The sequence below is a fragment of the Crinia signifera genome, chromosome 4, assembly GCF_055691185.1.
Source record: "Crinia signifera chromosome 4, ASM5569118v1, whole genome shotgun sequence".
NCBI lineage: Eukaryota > Metazoa > Chordata > Amphibia > Anura > Myobatrachidae > Crinia > Crinia signifera.
The window spans coordinates 13,945,789-13,961,970 of record NC_139220.1 but is presented as its reverse complement, the minus strand read 5'-3'; the positions used below and the strand labels follow the sequence as shown (position 1 = coordinate 13,961,970).

General features: G+C 48.7%; 1 protein-coding gene across 4 annotated transcripts in view; it reads left to right on the top strand.

The window, feature by feature from the left end:
- Positions 1 to 16,182, top strand: part of FAM180A (family with sequence similarity 180 member A) — a 114,012-nt gene that overhangs the window by 73,772 nt on the left and 24,058 nt on the right. For 3 of the 4 annotated variants that reach the window (XM_083181165.1, XM_083181167.1, XM_083181169.1), the window contains 2 exons: positions 12,698 to 12,882; positions 14,512 to 14,723. In XM_083181165.1, coding sequence (XP_083037291.1) covers positions 14,648 to 14,723 — 76 coding nt within the window. In that variant the 5' untranslated portion in view covers positions 12,698 to 12,882; positions 14,512 to 14,647. Of the gene's footprint in view, positions 1 to 10,854; positions 12,883 to 14,511; positions 14,724 to 16,182 lie in introns of those variants that run through there. The other variant, XM_083181166.1, reaches the window with a different exon arrangement.

The window sequence follows — 16,182 nt, the reverse complement described above, 5'->3', positions numbered from 1 at the left end:
TGACACCAAGCTCTGCGATCGTCAGCTCTGGCCTGGTCTGTTGTGTAGCTGTGGCTCCGCCTCCAAGTCTGATGCATGCTGCTCCCGATGTCCCCACCTCCTCCGCTCAGCTCCCTGCACCCAGCGGTAGCTGATGCCAGTGACAAGTCCTACCAGGCCTAGTATGCTGAGAGCAGCTTCCTGCAAGAAGAGTGGGGACAGGCTCGCCACAGAGCTGCTGCTTGCCTTCATGGGGCAAGTATGTCCTGGCTCCTCAAATCTGTACATACTTCAATTGCTCCATCAGGTGGCATCTAGTGGCTGCTGGTGGGCAACACGCTTGAATTCCCCCCAAAGAGGTGAGATTCAGCGTTAGCCTTTTATTGTATAGGATAAATAAGCCCTTACCACTGAGCCAGCCAGTAGAGTCCCTTGCCATTGAGCCAGCCAGAAGTGCCCCTTACCACTGAGCCAGACAGGAGAGTCATTTGCCACTGAGCCAGGCAGGAGAGTCCAATATCACTGAGCCAGGTAGGAGAGTCCTATTCCACTGAGCCAGGAGAGCCATGAGCCAGCCAGGAGAGTCATTTACCACTGAGCCATGCAAGAGAGTTACTTGCCACTGAGCCAGGCAGGAGAGGCCCATATCACTGAACCAGGTAGGAGAGTCCATTACCACTGAGCCAGATAGGACAGTCCTTTACCACTGAGCCAGGAGAGCCCTTACCACTAAGTCAGGCAGGAAAGTCCTGTATCACTGAGCCAGGAAGAGGGTTCTTTACCCCTGAGCAAACCAGGAGAGTCCCTTACCACTGAGCCAGACAGAAGGGTCCCTTACCACTGAGCCAGACAGGAGAGTCATTTGCCACTGAGCCAGGCAGGAGAGTCCCGTATCACTGAGCCAGGTAGGAGAGTCCTTTACCACTGAGCCAGGAGAGCCCTGAGCCAGCCAGGAGAGTCATTCACCACTGAGCCATGCAGGAGAGTCACTTGCCACTGAGCCAGGCAGAAGAGGCCCATATCACTGAACCAGGTAGGAGAGTCCATTACCACTGAGCCAGATAGGACAGTCCTTTACCACTAATCCAGGAGAGCCCTTACCACTAAGTCAGGCAGGAAAGTCCTGTATCTCTGAGCCAGGAAGAGGGTTCTTTACCCCTGAGCAAACCAGGAGAGTCCCTTACCACTGAGCCAGGTAGGAGAGCCCCTTACCACTGAGCCAGTTAGGAGAGTCCATTATCACTGAGCCAGGTAAGAGAGTCCCTTATCACTGTGCCAGGTAGGAGAGCTCCTTACCACTGAGCCTGGTAGGAGAGCCCCTTACCACTGAGCCAGCAGCAGAATGAGCCAGCCACAGTGTCTGTTCTGGAATGTGCCAAACTTTCATTCTTTCAGAAAACATATGGAACCCAAATGAGCAAACCGTGTCCAGATGGGCGCAGCCGGCAGGAGATGCTACTGTGGTTCAGCATAAAGAGAGATTACAGTGTATGTCACAGATAGTGAGGAACGTCTGCTCCCTCCTCGTCATGGGGAGACTCACATTATACATCAGGCTCATGTCTATGTTACATCTTGTTCCGTAGTTCTCGCCCTCTCTTTGATGTACATCACAGGGCTTCCTGGAAGGGTGATATTGTTTCCCAGCGGTGTATGGCGTGTACCCCACACTGTGCCCCTACCCCACGCCATACCAGAGGGCAACTCAACTCTTACCAACCTGCCAGCAAAAGGTGCCTAATGCAGCAGTGTCAGACGATTCATTATAACTGAGAGTGAGTGCGAGTCAGTGACACATAGGGAGAGATGTACAACCAGCCAATAAGCTGCTAACTGTCATTTTATGAACACAGGCTGTGACGTAACAATTAGGAGCTGATTGGCTGGTCATTTATCACTCTCCATTTTATCACTTTTCAGCTGGCCCTGAGAGAGAGTGAGTGGGAGAAAGGCTGATATCCTATTAGGCTCGACCGTGGGGTGTATAAATAGCCCCGATAAACCCCCGGCGCAGAAAAATGGTGCTGCATCGGGGAAATTCCCATGTGGCATTTGTTCGGGGGCGGCACCTGAATGCTATTTTAGTACAGCAATGTTTTCCCCACTTCTGTACCATACGGCATCATGAGTAGCGTAATGGGTAAAGGTGGCCATACACACGCAGATTTATCTGCAGATCTGGCTGGTTGGAACAAAAACCTGGTTATGGATGAGAGCAAACGACAGTTGACCATTTGCTTGGAAATGCTGAAAAACCGACAAACAGTCACTCGTCCATAACCATGTTTTTGTTCCAACCAGCCAGATCTGAAGATAAATCTTACTAGTGTATGGGCACCTTAAGACTGTGCGCTTTCCTACTCAGTAAATATACATACAGAAATAACAATAACGTCAAATGTCTTATCATTAATAACCAATAATTTAAATAATATTAGGCAGAGATTGCAGGGAATCGGGACATCTGTCAGAATGAACTTAGGTCTACAGTCATTAGGTCTACCCCACTAGGTCGACTGGCAGGAAGGTCGACCTGACTTAAGGTCGACATGGGCCAATGTCGACATGATTTAAGGTCGAATTTGCATAAAGGTCGACATGAGGCCGGTCGACTGGTCATAAGGTCGACATGGGTTTTTCACTGTTTTTTTATCCGAATGTCGACACAGTCGACATGGACACAGTTGGCAATGAGAATCGGACCCTCGCTTCGCTCGCGATGCTTCGGGCACGGTGCCTCGCTGCGCTCGGCACACTATTATATTCTACCGCCACGCCCTAGTGGATGGTAGGGCATGAAATACCGCCTGTCGGCACATGTCGGCTCAAAAAACAGTGAAAAACCCATGTCGACCTTATGACCAGTCGACCTTCCTCATGTCGACCTTTATGCAAATTCGACCTTAAGTCATGTCGACCTTGGCCCACGTTGACCTTAAGTCAGGTCGACCTTCCTGACAGTCGACCTAGTGGGGTAGACCTAATGACTGTAGACCTAAGTTCATTCTAATAGATGACCGCATCCCATTTGCAGGGACAGCTATTGCTACTGTGCCTAGGGGCACCATGACCCCTAAATCCACCCCTGGCGGCCGGTTGGCACTGAACCTGTCTTTATGTAGATAAACCAGTCTTTTATTGGGCCGTCCAATAGGATCGTCCGATAAAAAAACACAGGCAAAACATTGGGGGAAATGGCGAAAAATTTTCATTTTTAACTCCCGATTTGGGCTCATGCATGCTCGCTATATCCGTATGGATGCGCAGTTATTCGATAATCGAACGGATTAGGAATTTGCACATCAGCAACCCTGAATGTCCCCCAAATGTTATACAGAAAAAGGCATCTAACTGGGCAAAACCGCACACCCGTGTCACATGAGAATAAAGCTGAGTCGGCAGTCTGCAGCGACGTCGGCTACAGGGAGGGATTGTGAAAGCTCGGGAGAAACAGGCTTAGACGCAGTGAAGCACATGTGTGTGACATTACGCAGTCTATACGGTAGCATGTGCTTCTGGTTGGGCGCCAAATGCAGTAAAACATTTCCAGGAAGCCAATGTTCTCTATTTTACCGTTTTTTTTAATTTTCGCTCTGATACTATTTAAGACTGACTTCTCCGTGTGACGATACCAAGTGACCGGATGCAGGAGGTTATTCACACCTGAATGCAGCTCTGCCAAATTGCAGCGCCCTGCCATCAGATAGCCGCTGCCCAACCATATTGAAATCCTGCCCTGTGCAAGTCCATCGAATGATTTTCCCAGTGTGTTCAGTCTGTGCGTTACCCAGAACCTACTCTGCCGGTGCCATAGAAACAGGGTGATCATGGTCGGAGCTGACGTCGCGCCTGCTTTTTCCCTGAATCGCCCCCATAATGGACAGTTACTATCCCCAAATGCCAGCTTTCTGTCAGTCAAACAGAGACCGGCTTGCAAGTAAAATTAAAAATAAAATGGCCGTTTTTTTGTAACTGGCGTCGCTCATGCGTTCTGCGATCTGTAAGCATGTGCAGTCAATCGATAATCATCACGCAGAACCACCCCGTGTTGTGGGAGAGTATGTTGTTGAGTCATGTGTATGGGGAAGGGAAGCTGGTCTCTGACTGATCTCCTGCACCTAGTGTCAGGTGGTTGCAAGTGCACTCTGATTGGTGGACATCTCCAGCAGTCCACCAATGAGCATGCTGACAGTCATTCAGGGCAGGATTCTGGAGAAACCAGCCCATGGAGGCATCCGCTTGAAGGCCCCCAGAATCATAGGCCCATGCCTCCCAACTGTCCAGTTTTCAGCAGGAACATCCCAGTTTTCTGGGATGATCCCGCATTCCTCCCAGGGGGGGGGGGGGGGGCAGTTGGGAGTCCCCCTGTCACTCACTGAGCAGCGCTAAATAGATGCTGTGTGCATGGTCTGAAAGGGGTATTAGTTACATCTGCCCCACCTGCAGTGCACATGGTTTTGCCCATTTTGAGAACAAATTTGTACTGCGATCAGATCTGAATAAGGTCCTATGTACTAAGCTTTGGGAACCGATAAAGTGGATGGACATAAAGTAGCAGCAAACCAGCTCCTAACTGTATTTTTTCAAATACAGTCTGTGACATGAAATTGAGGAGCTGATTCGCTGGTACTTTATCTCCCTCCACTTTTTCTCTCTCCAATACTTAGTACATAGCCCTCATACTATGTTACTAAAATACTGCTTGCTGTGTGTTATATACAGTTATATTTGTGTATTCCATTAATGTCTGTTCCTGCCCCCGGTATATTGTTGTCCTTGTGCCGTACAGTTGGAACTATGCATAATTTACCTGCAGTGCGCTCTGTGATTTAAGGCAAATGTCTTCCGATACTTGTCCAAACTATAACTTATCCAACAATCTAATAATAAAACAGCTGAACCAGACCGAGGGGAGAGCAACGGGCGAAAATGTTTCTTGGAAACAAATAGCACAGATTTCTTATTCAATCTCTTTTTATTGAAACGCTGCAGCGCCACCTCCTGGTAAACGCGGTGCATTACATTCCAGCATCACACACACACATACTGGTGCAGCAACCTTGCGATCACAGAAATATATGTCAGCAGCGGACATTAATACACATTAACAAACAATGCAGATCCTCTGAATGGAGATTTCCACATCTACTGGAGATTCGTTTGCATCCATGTATAACTATAAAGACTCTGAGCTGGGGCCAGACCATCCATCAAGCACCCTAGGCTGCTGCCTAGGTCAATTATTCAAACCTAAAAAAAAAAGCTGTTCTGGTCACACTTTGACCACAAGGGGGCGCACTTGTCATTGGCTGGGATTTACTAACCATTAGTTGTCATTGCCAAGTACAGAGACAATAATGTGCAGCCAAGCTCCAAATCTCACCCCGAGAACACGGGAATGCTCAAAAGATTCTTTTCACCTTCTGGAATGCTGGTTGGGCTCACACTTTAGATGATGCCAGCGGCTGTTGCCAGAATATGATAATAGGATAAGAGCAGTACAGTTATCAGCATGTGTGACCCATATACTGACACAGGCACAGGTCCTGGTTCTGAATCGCACGCACGCTAGTATTTTATTATTATTTATTAACAGTCTCTTATATAGCGCAGCATATTCCGTTGCGTTTTACAAAGGAGACAAACAGGGTATTTACAGACAGTCAAAAGGTAGGAGGGCCCTGCTCGCAAGCTTACAATCTATAGATTTAGTAGGACATGAAGAGATGGCGGCAGCCATACACCATTGGTTGTCGCCCCTTCTGACGGCCGGTCCGAACCTCAGAACAAAACCAGCGAAGCTAAAGTGTCTGTGTCAATGTTACCAACTGGTAGAAATGGTTTCACCCCAGGAAACTTTATTTTATACTGTCATCAAATGTTCTGTGCAGCGTGACCCGGTGCCAGTCCACAGCGCGCAGCTAGTGTAACCCAACTACACCCGCATTTCTCCATTACTATTTATCACATAACATTTTTACTGGAAATATACTTACTGGGGGCGAATGCAATTCGCTCCAATCTCCCGTCTAAAATGACACGGTGCGATATTGTAATGCTTATTTTTATGACCGGGTTCGGGTTTCAGCGCACAAAGCTCTTAAATCCGACCAATGTAATAGGTGCAGTGAGAAATTCCCATTTGGGCACCCAGCGTGCCTTTTCTCGTCTTTTAGCTGAAAAGATGTGAGCGCATCCCTCGGCAGCAACATTTGAACACCGCAGGTGCAGGGACGAACGCCCAACATTTGAATTCCCCCCCTATATGTCATTATATTTTATATGACTATTGCAGTGGTTCCCAAACTTTTTTGACTCACGGCACCCTACAGTATCAGTATTTTTTCAGGGCACACCTATGCCAAAAGTTTCTTATGGAGAAATTCATAAAAATGTAAGTAATTGAAGTATATTGTGTTTATATGTCATCCTTATGGTGAGCTATGTGGTGCTAGACTAGATTTGCTTTGGATTATTCACATATTTTAGCATTGAAAGACACAAACAGTGGTTTTGCCTATTTAAATTGACCATGAATAATTTAAAATTGGTCATGCAGCACCAATCCAGAGCACCCCTGCAGGTGTCCTGAGGCACCCCAGGGTGCCACGGCACACAGTTTGGGAACCACTGGACTATTGGCCTAATTCAGGTTGGATAAATCACAAATAGGTTTTTTTTTTGCCAATCCGCATGTGCACACTTAAACAGTGGTCCCAGTGGGAAAAATGCGACCGCAGTTTAAGGGATGATGGGGGAGGGGGGAGCTGGGGGTGCAGTGTGCCTGGACCATTGGGTGGCAGGGACGGCTGCGTGTTATCACACACATCCACTGTGACCAGAAACATGATTAGATAATAAAGATGTGCGCAGACCACCGTGTTTTGGTTCTAAGTCTCCCTCAAGTGTTTTGGTTTTGTGTTTAGTTTTGTCTCTTGATTTCTAAACGAAATTTGCTAAAAACAGCTAAAATCATATCATTTGGACCCGTTCCGTTTCAACAAGGCTGGAGGCTCATCTGTGCTTGATGCCAGCGATGTTCTTTGAGGGAGGAGTTTTCGGTGAAACGAACGGATGTTGTAGACTTTGTCTAATCTTGGCCCAGCCCCCAAGGAGCAGGGTTACTCCCATCTGAATCTCCCTCCTATTCTCACGCAGCTCGACATTGACACCAAATAAAAGGGAACATCTTATGTCTTTTCATGCGTTGACCTTTTCTATGTCAACATTTTGCTTGTGTAAACATTTTGTTAATGTCGACCTTGGCCACGTCAACCTTTAAATATCAACCTATTGACTGTGGATCACTATCTCAATATTTACCTCAGTGGCTCGAACCCGCAATGGCTAAATACAAGTCATTTGTGATTGGCCGGCGCAGTTGTAGCATTATGAGCCTCTCTCCAGCCGATTGGTCACTGGGGTCATGGGCCTAATTCAGACCTGATCGCAGGGCAAATTTATTCTCAAATAGGCAAAACCATGCTGCAGGTAAGGCAGATGTAACAGGTGCAGAGAGTTAGATTTGGGTGGGGTGTGTTGAAACTGAAATCTAAATCTCAGTGTGAAGAATAAAGCAGCCAGTATTTACCCTGCACAGAAACAAAATAACTCACCCAAAACCGATTTTGTCCATTTTGAGAACAAATTTGACCTGCGATCGGGTCTGAATTAGGCCCAATGGGCCTTATTCTGGTTGGTTTGCAAAAGCAAACTCCTTTACTGGACAAAACCATGCTGCACTACAGGTGGGGCAGATGTAACATGTGCAGAGTTACATTTGGGTGAGTTATTTTGTTTCTGTGCAGAGTAAATACTGGCTGCTTTATTCTTACACAGCAATTAGACTTCAGTTTGAACACACCCCACCCAAATGTAACCCTCTCTGCACCTGTTACATCTGCCCCACCTGCAGTGCACATGGTTTTGTCCATTAAAGGAGTTTGGTTTTCAAACCAACCAGAATAACCCCCGATGTCCGTAGAGCCTCATGCACTGCACAAGCTCTGCTCCCGGGGTCCCTGGTCGCTTTACCACTCGTTCTGCACAGATGGGAAATGAACCTCCACCGCTGCCGCGCAGCACAGCAAGGAACACTTACATTGTATACATTGTGAATCCTATACAATTTACAGGCATCATACTTACAAGGCAATTAGCAATCAGTCACTCACCGTACAATGTTATACTTGCGAAATCCTGACGAGCCACTAACACACATGCAGTAATGTATACAGAGTATAACTCAGTGACCCCCACTGTGGCCCTTATTCAGATCTGATCGCAGTACAAATTTGTTCTCAAAATGGGCAAAACCATGTGCACTGCAGGTGGGGCAGATGTAACATGCATAGCGAGAGTTAGATTTGTGTGAGTTATTCTGTTTCTGTGCAGGGTAAATACTGGCTTCATTATTCTTACACTGCAATTTAGATTTCAGTTTCAACACACCCCACCCAAATCTAACTTTCTCTGCACATGTTACATCTGCCCCACCTGCCGTGCACATGGTTTTGCCCATTTTGAGAACAGATTTGTACTGCAATCAGATCTGAATAAGGGCCTGTATATCTCACCCGCTGGAGGAACCGGCTGCTGTGTATATACAGAGCTTCTGTTAGTTTATCTTTCTTTAAATCATTATCATATATAATCACTGGATGACGAGCAGCCCCAGGAAGTAGACGGGATTCATTTCCAATCATTTAATAAACACAAAATCTAAATTTAGGATTAGGCTGTGGGTTATGTTTAGGGAACAGGGTACGATGGTTGAACATTAACGGGGAGGGTTAGGGTGTGGAGGTGGTGGGAAGCCTGTGAGGGGTAGGTCACGGTTAGGCTGCGGGGGTGCAGAGGTTAGGATAGGTTATGAGGAGGGAGGTATACTTACTAGACCCCTGTTGGAATTTCCTCCTTCATGATGCCAAAATCAACATCCCAGCACCGGTCATCCGTATATCAGGGCCGAAATTAGGGTTTCCGGCGCCCAGGGCAAGGCAGTCATTTGGTCCCCCCCCCACTGACTGGGGGGGGCAAATGACTGCCTTGCCCCTGGCACCGGAGGCTGAGCAGACCCTGCGCCGACATACCGTTGTGCAGCGGGGTCCCGGGACGGGCAGCGGGGTCCAGGGACAGGCAGCGGGGGTTCTGGACCAGGCAGCGGGGGTTCCAGTCCAGGCAGCAGGGGGACGGGCAGCGGGGTCCAGGGACAGGCAGCGGGGGTTCCGGACCAGGCAGCGGGGGTTCCAGTCAAGGCAGCAACGGGCAGCGCTGCGGCGGCTTTATTTCTTGTAGTGAGCTACGCTACTTGCCTGGCGGCGGGAATCGCTGCTGATTTTGACTTGCCGGATGCTAATTGGCTGAGAGAATTCAGCCAGTCAGCGTCCGGCAAGACTTTTCAAAATCTACTTCCCGCCGGGCAAATAGCGTAGCTTGCTTCCAGCTGCCGCTACGCCCGGATGCCCGCTGCCTGTCCCCAGACCCCCGCTGCCCGGCTCGACAGCGCCCCCCACATGCAGTGCCCGGTGCGCATGACCCCCCAGCCCCCCCCCCCCTAGTTACGGCCCTGCCTATATATATTACTGTTTCTCATATACCTACATTTAACTTTTGCGGGGATTTTGGTGACCTTAAAATGTCACAATTTTGACTGGACCCAAACATTTTGCTGCCTAGATGAAGGGGTCATTGTCGGTCAGCTGATGTGACTGTCCCGGCCGCACAGCTGCAGTTACAGACCAGATGCAAGCGCTGTACTTGTGTATGTTCCATACTTGTGACAGACTAAAATAATGGTCTAAACAAGCGCAGCCTCCTGCCGAGCGTCTTCCCGTGTACCGGCAGTTACGCCGCGTCACATGGACATTCCAGGTCTGAGATGTTTTGTTTGTGCTCATTCCGCAGAATAATTCTGCTGTTCTCAGCAGGAAACATCACAGACCATACACCGTATTCTAGCAGGGACTCCTGGCACGCTGACAAATCTCTATCACAAGATAACACAGGGGCCATTGCTCCGGCTGGCTGATGGGAAGCAGTCACCCTCCAATCGCTGCATTCCATGGAAGGAACAAGTAGAAGGATAAAACTTTCTGGGAAGCAGAAGTCGGCAGGCGCCAAAGTTATGGGAAGAATTTCCTGTATTTTCGAAGCTGTTTCTAAGCCGTTATCGCCAGAAACTGGAAACCAAATAAATCAGATCGTGTTTCATATGTGACATCATTAGATCAGTATTTCCCATTAAATGATATTGGCAGTATTCTCACCGATGTTATCTGCAGAAAGATTTTATTACCAGTCATCGATGCATGCACTGCTCTTACTGCCTGACAAATGAGACCACTCCTGCTTGTCCACTCTTCAGGGCCCAGATCCCTTAGGGGGCCTGTGTACAGGGAAGGAATAACCACGCCCCCTCTCAAATGTAAAGACCACCCCCTCTTCAGCAGGATGGTGAATATACATTCCCACATGTGGCCACGCCCTACATACTGGGTCCAGACAGATTAAAACTGGTCATACTCTTATACGGATTCAGTATTGAATCCCAGCGGTCGGGATCCCGGTGTTCAGAATCCCGACGCCGGAATCCCGACAGCCGAAATCCCGACAAGGGGGGGACATGGATCGCCCCCCCCCTTGCGGGCTCGCCACGCAGCGGGCCCGGTGCCTCGCTACGCTCGGCACACTAATTTATTCTCCCTCCAGGGGTGTCGTGGACACCCACGGAGGGAGAATGTGTCAGCATTTCGGCGGTCGGGATTCCGGCGTCGGGATTCTGAACGCCGGGATCCCGACCGCCGGGATTGTAACTGCATCCCTCTTATACGATATTTAGGCCCTTTTCACCTGATTCCAACGAATCGGGACGAAAAATTGGGTGGAAAGAACCCAAATAAATCATATGTACCTAACTTCCGATCCGATGCGTGGTCCCTTGTGCATCTAATCTGGATATCGCAAGTGCTGCACATAAGATTTGTCATATCTGGCAGCACTTGTTGGGGGTTGCATACAATACATCGGCTCCGTGAGATACCTTGGAATAGTGTATGGAGGTCCTAAGGATGGAGGGGGTGTGGCCAGGATTGTGTGGGTGTGACCAGTGCAATGTGGGCGTGTTTTCACTTCTACTCTATCAGCCCCAATGTGTTAGGCTGGCCCAGCGCCATGGAGGGTTCAAGGGGGGCAGCTGTCCCATGCCCCACCGCTATGAAGGGCCCCAAAATAGGCCCTTCACCCCACTCAGTCGTCCTGAATTCCCCCCCAAAATGGCAGCCAACAGCTCAATGGGAGCCAGCTGGGTGGCGGAGCTATAGGTGGCTGCTGCTTCCTGCCAGGCCTGCTGCATGACAGAGAGGAGAGGCTGCTGCAGTTCCAGCCAGGCCCGCCCAGCCAGCCTGCACTCTATAAGGATGAGGGGTGTATGTATATATGTGGGGTGGGTTAGGCTAGTGGGCGGTAAGGGTTAGGCCACAGGGTGCGAGGGTTAAGCACAGGACGGAGGGTTAGGAAGCGCGTCAGCATAATAGAGTGCAGGCCGCAATGTGTGGGTGTATGTCGGTGTGATAGAGCACAGGCCATGGGGTGAGGGTGCATGTCAGTGTGATAGAGTGCAGGGTGAGGGTTGTGCATCAGTGTGATAGAGCGCAGGTCACGGAGTGAGGGTGTACGTCGGTGTGATAGAGCTCATGCCACGGAGTGAGGGTTGCTCACTCCAAGGCATGAGGGTGATAGAACGGAGGCCGCGTGGTTAGGGACAGCACAGAGAACAGAGGCCACTGGGTTAGGGAGAGCACGGTGAAGAAGCGCAGGCTGCATGGTGAGGGTTGCGCATCAGTGTGATAGAGTGCAGGCCGCGGGGTGGGGGTGCGTTTCACTGTGATAGAGTGCAGGCCACAGGGTTAGGGAGCACATGATGAAGAAGCGCAGGCCACATGGTGAGGGTTGCGCATCAGTGTGATAGAACACAGGCCGCGGGGTGGGGGTGCGTGTCAGTGTGATAGAGTGCAGGCCACAGGGTTAGGGAGCACATGATGAAGCAGCGCAGGCTGCATGGTGAGGGTTGCGCATCAGTGTGATAGAGTGCAGGCCGCGGGGGTTAGGGAGCACATGATGAAGAAGCGCAGGCCACATGGTGAGGGTTGCGCATCAGTGTGATAGAGCGCAGGCCGCGGGGTTAGGGAGCGTGCGGTAAAGAAGCGCAGGACGCATGGTGAGGGTTGCGCATCAGTGTGATAGAGCGCAGGCCGCGGGTTAGGGAAGGCAGGTGAAGAAGTGCAGGCCGCATAGTGAGGGAGTGCGTCCAGTTTATGTTCCAGCATGGGAGGGAGTTAATGGTGTTTGATGGGGTGGGGGTGGGGGGGGGGGGCCCAGAGATAAAAGTGTATGGGGCCCCAAGATTTCTGTTGCTGGCCTTGGAGCCAGAGCTGCTGGTCAAAAGGAGGGGAAGGGGGTGCACCACCTGGTTGAGCCAGTTTGATTAATAGATGACCCTTTAGAAGTCATTACATTGAGCTTCTATTGCTATGTACAGTGGTGTCTGGATGCTTGGCAATCAGAGATAGGGAATGGGGCATTCCATGCCAAGTGCTGGGCATCGGGGAGCTCGGCTCTGTCAGTGATGATGGAACTGACATGTTACAGATTGTGTTTGAAAAATGTCAGAAGCTAATTGGCTAATACTGTATCTCTCTCCACTTTATCACTCTCCGAGGCTTAGTACATCTCCCACAATATTTGGGTCCCCACCGTGAAGACACAGGGCAAATGTGGAGTGGAGCCAGATGTAGCCGACCAGTGATTGGATCAGTCGGACATGTTCTAGAAGGTTTCTCAGGACAGCCACCGTCAGCTGGGAATTCTGATATCTGGAGCCCTCACAGCGGAGCATTTGAGCAGGTGACTGGGTGTCTGTGGGTTGGGTTCTGGTTACAGCGCTGTACAATCAGGTGACTGGGTGTGTGCGGGTTGGGTTCTGGTTACACCACTGCACAAGCAGGTGACTGGGTGTCTGTGGGTTGGGTTCTGGTTACACCGCTGTACAATCAGGTGACTGGGTGTCTGGGTTGGGTTCTGGTTACACCACTGTACAAGCAGGTGACTGGGTGTCTGTGGTTTGGGTTCTGGTTACAGCGCTGTACAAGCAAGTGACTGGGTTTCTGTGTGTTGGGTTCTGGTTACACCGCTGTACAAGCAGGTGACTGGGTGTCTGTGGTTTGGGTTCTGGTTACAGCGCTGTACAAGCAGGTGACTGGGTTTCTGTGTGTTGGGTTCTGGTTACACCGCTGTACAAGCAGGTGACTGGGTGTCTGTGTGTTGGGTTCTGGTTACACCACTGTACAAGCAGGTGACTGGGTGTCTGTGTGTTGGGTTCTGGTTACACCACTGTACAAGCAGGTGACTGGGTGTCTGTGGTTTGGGTTCTAGTTACAGCGCTGTACAAGCAGGTGACTGGGTGTCTGTGGTTTGGGTTCTGGTTACAGCGCTGTACAAGCAGGTGACTGGGTGTCTGTGGTTTGGGTTCTGGTTACAGCGCTGTACAAGCAGGTGACTGGGTGTCTGTGGTTTGGGTTCTGGTTACAGCGCTGTACAAGCAGGTGACTGGGTGTCTGTGTGTTGGGTTCTGGTTACAGCGCTATACAAGCAGGTGACTGGGTGTCTGTGGTTTGGGTTCTGGTTACAGCACTGTACAAGCAGGTGACTGGGTTTCTGTGTGTTGGGTTCTGGTTACACCGCTGTACAAGCAGGTGACTGGGTGTCTGTGTGTTGGGTTGTGGTTACACCACTGTACAAGCAGGTGACTGGGTGTCTGTGTGTTGGGTTCTGGTTACACCACTGTACAAGCAGGTGACTGTGTGTCTGTGGTTTGGGTTCTGGTTACAGCGCTGTACAAGAAGGTGACTGGGTGTCTGTGGGTTGGGTTCTGGTTACACCTCTGTACAAGCAGGTGACTGGGTGTCTGTGTGTTGGGTTCTGGTTACACCACTGTACAAGCAGGTGACTGGGTGTCTGTGTGTTGGGTTCTGGTTACAGCGCTGTACAAGCAGGTGACTGGGTTTCTGTGTGTTGGGTTCTGGTTACACCGCTGTACAAGCAGGTGACTGGGTGTCTGTGTGTTGGGTTCTGGTTAAACCACTGTACAAGCAGGTGACTGGGTGTCTGTGGTTTGGGTTCTGGTTACAGCGCTGTACAAGCAGGTGTCTGTGGGTTGGGTTCTGGTTACACTGCTGTATAAGCAGGTGACTGTGTGTCTGTGGGTTGGGTTGTGGTTACAGAGCTGGACAAGCAGGTGACTGGGTGTCTGTGGGTTGGGTTCTGGTTACAGTGCTGTACAAACAGGTGACTCTCGGAATTTAGCCCTTTACAGGGAGTGTCCAGAGTTTCCACAGAAGCTCTGCGTCAGTAAAGGCGGCCGCTGCCTTCCCAGAGGGACACTCACGGTACAGACAGTGATGTGGAGAGTGGGATCATGTTTGGGTTCTCGCTTAGTGCTGAGCTCTCACGTGCTGCTACCCTGACTCATTCCAGATGTGTGCGAAGGGGGGGGGACACAAAATATCTGCTGCAGTCATAAGTCAAACTACAAGCAGCTGAGAGATCACAGAACCAGACTACTGAGAGACTCAGGAGCTGCAGCGAGACCCCACACTCATACGGCGATATCATGTACCTACAGTCCTGCGTCCTACTGCTGCTGTACAACTATGTGGAGGCCAATTTCACCAGCAAGTGGCAGAGGGGTAAAAGATTATATAATGTACATTTTGTATTTATTTCTTAAATTGTATTTAATTCTAAGGTATGCATTATTATAATTATTATAATTATATTATATTTTTTATTATTTTTATACATTTATTATTATTGTTATTATCGCTTCGAGCGGGCTTACTAGTTCTTTTATAATTATTAAATTTTTTGTTTACATTTTTTTCATTTTATTGCTATCTGATATAAAGCAAAGTGGGACGTAAACATCTGTGATTTTTATTTTCCCAATATGAAAGTCTTTTTTATCAATTTCATTCCGACTCCAGAAAACCTGACAAAAATAAATATCGCTGATCGGATTATACATCAGGGGAGAAATGTTTTTTATGGCAGCAAATAATATTTCGCACACGGATATTTTTCACCCAAAAGCGCTATTTGTTAGTTTATAAAGGAAAAAAAAATATATATATATATATATATATATATATTGAGAAATTAATTTACTATCTTTTATATTATTGTTCTATGTCTTCCCAGAATGGAAAGTTTTTGGTAACCATTAAATAACAGAAATGATCTATGCAAGCAAGTTACTGTATGTATAGAAGGCTGTGATGTACTAATATACTGGAGTTATCTGTATTTTACCATCTATTCCAGAACATTTATTTAGGAATAGTTTTTAAAGGGGTTTGCAGAGTATTCACCTGTTACTGCAATATAAGGTTTTTTTTCCAATCTGTTCTGAGCGAATATTTATTATCTAGAATATTTGTATATCTGCATTCATTACATATATTCTCAAAGCTACATTGTGGATTAGTGTTCTGTTAGAGATCTATGTACTGTATCTTAGCCCACTACAGTTACCTTGTAACTAATGGAAATCTTGATCAGTTTATGCCTTGGGATATGTACAGAGGGGTAGAGATGGGCAAAACTGACCAATAAGCTGAGCCGGGATCCGGCGGATCCCGCAGTGAAAAGATATGGATCTTTTAGACGACTCCCCGACTCGCTTAAAAAAGGGGGGGGATATACATGACCGAGTAAAAACACTGATCGATGGCTGGGTGCAGAATCACCATCGATGGCAACCATCTATGGCGTCTGCACCGATGGCCATCCCTGGCAGCAGCAGCTAATCTTTCTATCACTTGTAGTCACAGTACTGTACTCAGTCTCCAGAGGTAGTACATCTCAGCTGCCACAGGTGGCAGCACTGAGATCAGGAAAATGCATTGTAATGGGAAATGAAACTGAAACGGATCACCTTTTTGGGATTGCTCGCTCGCCTTGGGTGGGATCCGTTCAAAAGAACCGGTTCGTTTGCGGATGACCCATCTCTACAGAGAGGCAAACATTCCAGCATTAGGAGTTGTCTGCTTGGAGTACAGGTTGGTGAAATGCGTGTTTGGGTAGATTTCTCATTAACCTGCAGATGAACCGCAGTGAAATGCGTGAGTTTCCGGGTTTAGCAGACAC